Source organism: Borostomias antarcticus, assembly GCF_949987555.1.
Source record: "Borostomias antarcticus genome assembly, chromosome: 12".
Taxonomy (NCBI): domain Eukaryota; kingdom Metazoa; phylum Chordata; class Actinopteri; order Stomiiformes; family Stomiidae; genus Borostomias; species Borostomias antarcticus.
In genome coordinates this window covers 22,039,689-22,047,548 of record NC_140245.1, presented here as the reverse complement: position 1 = coordinate 22,047,548, position 7,860 = coordinate 22,039,689, and the positions used below count along the sequence as shown (strand labels likewise).

The window sequence follows — 7,860 nt, the reverse complement described above, 5'->3', positions numbered from 1 at the left end:
TGTTGTTGAGTTTATTTTTCTGTCACTTTCTGTCCTGTCACGCTGCTAGGCCTGGCCGGCTCAGGGCAGCTGTCCTTGATGCTAAAAATAGATAGCAGGCATGCTGGCACTAGTACACACACACACACACACACACACACACACACACACACACACACACACGCACACATCCGACGTCATGTTCTAGATTTTGCTTTTTCTGTGTAGCGAAGTTAGAAGATAGCAGGTCATACTCACTCTGTCCATGTTTATCTGATCTCTCTACTGTATCTCTCAGCGTTTGTTTTACATAGAACATGTTTTTGTAGTTTTAAAGAGTGACTGGATAGTTTTAAAGATAGTGACTGGATGTGTTTTTTTGATATTGCGATTTGCACTGCCCTGTCTTTACATTGTCCTTAAACCCTGTCTAATGTTGTCCTTAAACCCTGTCTAATGTTGTCCTTAAACCCTGTCTAATGTTGTCCTTAAACCCTGTCTAATGTTGTCCTTAAACCCTGTCTAATGTTGTCCTTAAACCCTGTCCAATGTTGTCCTTAAACCCTGTCTAATGTTGTCCTTAAACCCTGTCTAATGTTGTCCTTAAACTCTGTCCAATGTTGTCCTTAAACCCTGTCTAATGTTGTCCTTAAACCCTGTCTAATGTTGTCCTTAAACCCTGTCTAATGTTGTCCTTAAACCCTGTCTAATGTTGTCCTTAAACCCTGTCTAATGTTGTCCTTAAACCCTGTCTAATGTTGTCCTTAAACCCTGTCTAATGTTGTCTACCCATCGATGTTACGCACCAGCTAGCCAGAACAGATGTAACTGGATGTAAAAACCTACCTGGCAATAAAACAGATTTAGCTTCTGAGGACCTTTACTAACTCAAGTGCTCTTCTGTGAAACGAGACGTTTATCTCAGGAAACCCTTCCCATCGCTTTAGACAGTAGAGGGAGGATCTCGTTGTCATGGAGTCACCCAACCAGAGCCCAGAGGAGGGAGGGGACCAGACGGTCCCGGAGGGAGAGGACGAGGAGGCCAGGGTCAAGGCCATCCAGTCCCACTACCTGCGATGTCCTTCCCCCAGCAGGTCAGCATCAGCACTGCCAGAGCACACACTTTTACTGGACAGGAACTTTTTCTTTTGGGGTGGCTGTGACTCAGGAGGTTGACCGGGTCGTCCAATGATCATAGGGTTGGCGGTTCGAATCCCGGCTCCTCCTGTCCACATGTCGAAGTGTCCTTGGGTAAGACACTGAACCCCAAATTGCTCCCAATGAGCAGGTTAGCTGCCGCCATTGGTGTGTGAATGGGTGAATGAGAGGCTGAATGTGTGAATGTGTGTGTGAATGAGTGAATGACAGGCTGAATGTGTGTGAGAATGGGTGAATGAGAGGCCGTTGTAAAGCGCTTTGGATAAAAGTGCTATACAAGTGCAGTCCATTTAACATTTACCATTCTTTTAGAAGGATTGCGAGCTGCATGCTTGTACTCATTACCGTTCTCACCCCGAGCTGTGGCGCTGACCACCTTTGCAGTTTTTCCATGATCTCCGAGTCCAGATTCTCCATGATCTCAGGGTCGGATGCAGAGAGCATCTTCATGGAGCCCATCCACCTCTCCTCTGCCATCGCTGCCAAACAGATCATCAACGAGGGTGAGAGAAACAGCTTCACCGACCACATTTTATTGTTTGGGTTGAATTATTAATAAGTGGCTGGTGCTTCAGTCTTCCAGTATCTCACAGGGAACTGGGGAAGGGTTAAGTTATAAAATTCAACAATAACAGTATGAGTCCCACCAATAGGGATCCAGCACTCCTCTAATCCCACCAATAGGGATCCAGCACTCCTCTTCTTTGCCTGTTCTAGTTTGGGCCTTCCCAGAGTTCTCTCTCTAAGCTCCCATCACCATGAAGAGGAAAGTAGGATCTAAATCTCTACTTTGTAACGTTTGCCTTGTGTTTGTAATGAATAGTAGTTAGATTTAAAATCACTTTGACCATTCATTCTCTAGTTTAAACCATAATCAATTAGTCTTTGCACAGAGTTAGTAATGTGAAGTGGAGTGGAGATGTGAACGTTTTGTTAATGTCAAGTTTACCCTTGTAGAAATGGTTTGGGGGTTCTAAACTGGGCATTGGAGCAAACATTTTTATCCAATTTAAAAGCTCAAATTTTTTATGCTAAAAGGATAATAGCCTGGAATAAACTTCTAAAAGTGGTTGGTGTTTAGCTTTCAGACTGAACAGGTTTCTAATCTCCTAGCCAATAGAAATCGTTTATTTAGTCAAGCCACTGTATAAAAAGAAGTGGCTTCTCCACCCTGGTCTCTCCTCAGAACTGAAGCCACGAGGGGTGAGGACAGAGTCCATTCCAGAGTCCATGCTGGAGAAGGCTGAGCACCTCATGGTAGAAGACCTCTATAACCGCGTCAAGGACATGATCGACGACCGCAGCCCTTACAACACTCCCTGCGTGCTGGACATCCAAAGGGCCATGGTCCAGGACCGGCTGGAAGCCCCCTTGAACCCCGTAGACGAGGTGTGGCCTAATATCTTCATTGGAGAGAAGTGAGTCCAGAGCACCCCTGACTAGAGCTACGATCATCAGAAATGCACTGTATTTTATGACCACAACTTTCTTTACTAACAACTACCCTCATAGGAATTGCCCAGTTTTACATCATGGTGGAAGGAGCATTGCACTGTGAATGCCACCGCAGCTCTAACCCATAATCTACTAGCCAGCCTGAGAACAAGTCACATTTTGGGTTTCCTTCTATTCTGTAGATCTGTGGCTGTGAACAAGGCCCGTCTGAAGCGCATGGGCATCACCCACATCCTGAACGCGGCCCACGGTACCGGGGTCTACACCGGGGAGATCTTCTACGCTGGCCAGAACATCCAGTACATGGGCATCGAGGTGGACGACTTCGCCGACGTGGACATCTCCACCCACTTCCGCACCGCGGCTGAGTTCCTGGATGAAGCTCTACTCACACATAAAGGTTGTTTTTTTTAAACTCAGGAACGTTAAATTACCTCACTGACTCTTCTTTCAATAAGACTGGTTGAAGTAGTATATTTAATCCTCTAAAATATGTTCGCTGTTATTCATTTTGCTTGCCTGAAGTTGGTTTAATACCAAATCCTCAAAGTGCTAAACATACATAAGTCCCTCCACCCAACAAAGTTTGTCACCTAATAATATGAAGGTGAAGGATCTATTAGAGGGATTAATTTTAACTAAGAAACATTAATAAATGGGTAGTAAAGACATTTATTTAACTGTACTTAAAAATCAAATTATTATACTATGTTTGACCATACTTATTATTGTTTGTACTGTGCAGGCAAGGTGCTGGTGGACTCCATGATGGGAGTGAGTCGCTCGGCGGTGCTGGTGGCCGCCTACCTCATGATCTTCCACCACATGAGCGTCATGGAGGCCCTGACGGCCCTGAGGAAGAAGCGCGCCATCAACCCCAACGAGGGCTTCCTGAAGCAGCTGCGCCAGCTCAACGAGATGCTGATGGAGGAACGCGACGATGATGACGACGACACACTGAGCCAGTGCTCTGTCATCGACGCCCGCGCACGCCTGGAAGAGGAGTTGAGCATGATGGGAGTGAAGGCGCGGTCCATCATGGTGGAGGAGGAGGAGGACAGCGCCAGCGTGATGAGCAGCGTGGCCTCGTCCGCCGCCGCCGCCGCGCTGAGGTCTGGTCTGGTTGGACATCAGAACGGGCCTGATCAGCCCAGGCCAGGGGAGGAGCTGGTGCTGCCGGGGAGAGGGGAGGAGGAGGACGACGACGTGGGCAGCATCATCCGGGAGTGGCAGAGGAGGAATGAGAAGTACCAGAGCGAGGAGTGGTGGGAGGCCCAGCTGCTGAGTGACGAGGAGGAGGACGGAGAATCGCTCCCAGGCGGCAGGAAAGCGCGTCCTTCCGCCGACGCAGAGGACCTGGACAGCGTGACCAGCGAGGACGTCCGGGCCGTGAAGGAGACGCTGAAGCGCCGGCTGCGCCGCGCCGGGTCTGACTCCGTCTCCACGGCCAGCTGCAGCAGCTACGCCGACCTCTGGAAACAGCGCCTGAAGGAGATCGAAGAGCAGGCGGCCGCCCGTTATCGCAAAGACGAAGACAACGACAGCGAGAGCACCGCCACGGCAAAGACGCTGGACGACGACGTGGAGAGCGTCCTCTCAGACACCAGCTCCATGTATAACTTCTGCAAGAGGAACAAGGAGAAGCTGACGCCCCTGGAGCGCTGGAGGATCAAGAGGATCCAGTTCGGCTGGAACAAGAAGGACGGGGAGGGGGAGGGTCACGGCCCGGCTGGGGGAGACGCAGGGAAGAGGGCCGAGGGCGAGGCCACGCCCACTCCGGCGCCACAGGACGTCAACCTGACCGCCTACCAGAGCTGGAAGATGAAGCAGCAGAAACACCTGGGCAAGGACGACAAAGACGAGATTGTGGAGCTGAGCCGGGGCGAGGATTCGAAGACAGCGAGGCGCAGGCAGCATCGCGAGGAGGTGCTGGAGCGCTCCAGGAAGACGCTGGAGGAGAGCCAGTCCATGTGCGGCTGGGAGACAGAGAGCAGCCTCAGCGGGAGCACCGTGCCGCTCTCTGCTTTCTGGGCCGGGGCGGGAGTCACAGGTCCCCCGAGCGTCGCCAACGATGACAACATCTCCATGCTGAGTGGCAGATCCTCCGTCCTATCCCAGGCCCGCAGCGCCAGATCCCAGCCCCTGGGTCTGCCCCAAGTCCCCATGGTCCCTGTGCCCATGATGCAGGGGGCTGCAGGGGAACCCATGGTGAACCTGGCCAGCATCCAGAACTGGATTGCCAACGTAGTGACGGAGACCCTGATGCAGAAGCAGGGGGAGATGTCCTCCCGAGCCGGATCGGTGCTGAGTTTCAGCGGAGGGCCCGGCAGTGTGGCGGGACGCAGCGTGGATGATGACAGCGCCTCCATGCTGAGCGGGGCGTCCTACTCCAGCCAGCTGGCCCGTGGGGGCGGCCGGGCCGAGTCGGTGCTCTCGGCGGGCGGCGCCTCCAGCAACTCTGGGTTCAGCTCCCGTAGGAATAAGATCACCACCACCAGCGTGCCCCTCTACAGCCTCTTCCAGGACCAGGTCGACCTGCGCAAACTGGACTCCATGGACAAGGAAATTAAGTCGGAGATGAGAGACAAGATGGCCACCTATGAGAGGAAGAAGATCACAGAGGACAATAAGCGCAGCACACTCTACAAGAAGAAGAAGCCGAAGGAGGAGGATGAAGAAGAGGAGAAAGAGGACCTCCCAGAGGTGAAGACTGCCACAACCTCCAAAGGAAAAACAGCACGAAGCTATGGCCTCTCTGGTAGGTTAAATCTCTCAACAGCCCTGGAAAAAGACAAAAACACCAGCATTGATGCCTGGCTGGACAGTGTCAGGCCTCCCCAGAGGAAGCCAGCGTCCTCCTATGCAGACAGAACTGAACACGGCTCCTCCAGCAGCCCCAACGCAGACCGAGGGTACGACTTCCACGCCCACACAGACTCAAGTCCCAATTCCAGCCCTGAACCATATTACCCATCCAGAAGATCTCAGGTCTCCTCCAATGGCTTGATGGACTCCAACAGTCCCAGTTACAGGGCTGGGTCGTCCTACGTGGACAGTGAGGAGGAGAGAGAGGCGCGGCACAGCGAGTACTCAGCAAAGAGGAAGTTCCTCCATCACTCGCAGGATGAAGGCGGAGAGACTCGGGGGAGGGGAGGCCGGCGAGAGGAAGAGGAGGATGATGATGATGATGTGGCTGCGTTCCTCAGCCAGACCAGACAGAGGTCCAGGGCTCAGGCGGCAGCGGAAAATGAAAATGATGAAATCCTGACTGCCTGGAGAGCGCAACAAGAGGCTAAATCACAAAAGTAGTGAATTTGAATCAATCTGCTGTTATTCACTGACTCTTTACCCCTGCAGAAAAACAACTACTTCCCTTTCACCTCCAGACACTTCTCTATTAACGCTGCTGCGTGTTCACAGGGATTACAGGGTTAGGGTTAACCCTACCCCTACCCCTACCCCTAACCCTAACCCTAACCCTAACCCTCTCTATTAACGCTGCTGCGTGTTCACAGGGATTACATCATATGTGTTACTTTCACATGCTCTTCACTCATCAGTCAATCAGTCATTTATAAAGGTTTAGTATGAGAACTGATAATGACATCTCATTCAGAAGAGCTGTGTTTTATTGCTGCAGTGAATCCCCACAAAATAAATACAATAGAAGAGATCCAGCATAAAGAGAGTGCTTGAAATACTGTCCCTGAAATGTTCTCACTCAGAGTTGAAATGTAAGTTCTCTTTTGATCAGCTGTCACTTGTGACAAGTTAAGAACATGCCGGTTTGTTGTTTAGATCTATTGTAAAACTAGATTTTCATATTATCTGCTCAGGCTAACTATCAGCAATACCAGATCTGGCTGGATTCTTTACAGTTGAAGATGCGCAGTTGAAAGAAATTGCTGCAAGACACCCAGTCCATTCAGGGAGCCACAGAGGTAGAGCTCTGGGTGACTCTGGTCCATCTGGGGACAGTTCTGGGGGCTCCAGGACTTAGCTTGATTTTGCACTTACTGAGAGTGTAGTAGGATACAGATGTTTGCATAACATACAAATCTTGGAGCACTTCTTAAGTAGAGAGAAAATAATAATAATAATAATTTATTCTCTTTACATCTCTTTTGCTCAAACTCTAGGGCACTGTACAAGGAACGATAGAGGAGAAATGGTTCACACCCACACAAGCATAAGAGAGGTCTGAATACTAACAAGCTTTTCCACTTGTCTTTTGTATTATCTGATTAAAGGATTAAGTCAACCACCTCTGAGTACCCAATGGTGTTCATTCTTGAAACAATCGATTATGTAAATTATGTATATTATGTATACATATTCATCATCACACAAAAGTGTATGCTTGGTGTGCAGTTTCCAGAGCACAATTGCAATAAATTTTGAGTAAACCTTGGTCCAATTCTCCTAGCATATTTTTGTACTATATGGAATAGGCCAATTTGTGCATACAATTGTAAAATGTTAATGAAAATGATCACCAGTTGCAACTGTTTCCATTTCTGAGGGGTACTGCCTACATAAAATGCAAATTAATTATGCAAATATAATTATGCTAATGACCCATGCCACCCAGGCTATGCCTGTGAAACTTGAAATATGATAATATGGCTGGCCCTGGGAAAAGTGTCGACTAGTGCAGCTCATGAATTTGGACTATTTAAATATGCTTGAGTGAATGGCTGAATGATCTGAATGATGAAATGATTCATTTGTGGTTTGCAAAATTTCTTGCAGCTGAATAATCACCAAACAAGCAGATCAAAACTATGATTCCTCACTGAAGAGAGAGCACAGTCACGCAGACCAGATGAATGGAAGATCTTTTATTACATGTTTATGACACGTTATATATAGCACATTCATAATATAGGCCTGTTGGTGAAGTTTTTATCAACTTGCAGTTCCACATAATAGTTAAAAATATAATAGAATTCGAACACTGAAGTTCAAAGCAAAAATGTACTACAGAATGTCATTATTCACATGAAAGAATGAGGTAGTGTGTGTGTGTGTGTGTGTGTGTGTGTGTGTGTGTGAGTGTGTGTGTGTGTACATGTGTGTGTGTATCTGTTCATCTGTCTGCATGCATGTCTAACCAATGTGTAATTTCCTCATCCAGTGCTCATCATAGCTCCCCGGACTCACACTGTGTGGTGCATGCGTGCGTGTGTGTGTGTGTGTGTGTGTGTGTGTGTGTGTGTGTGGTGCATTCGTGCGTGTGTGTCACCTTGTTGGGACTGGGAAAATAGA

General features: G+C 48.8%; 1 protein-coding gene across 1 annotated transcript; it reads left to right on the top strand.

Moving 5' to 3' along the window:
- Positions 1-951: 951 nt before the first annotated feature.
- dusp27 (dual specificity phosphatase 27) lies at positions 952-5,901 on the top strand (the record flags this gene model as incomplete). The annotated part of the gene is made up of 5 exons (XM_084446493.1): positions 952-1,073; positions 1,522-1,640; positions 2,324-2,555; positions 2,775-2,992; positions 3,338-5,901. 5 exons carry the CDS (start codon positions 952-954, stop codon positions 5,899-5,901), a joined length of 3,255 nt encoding a protein of 1,084 aa, XP_084302619.1.
- Between the last annotated feature and the right edge of the window lie 1,959 nt (positions 5,902-7,860).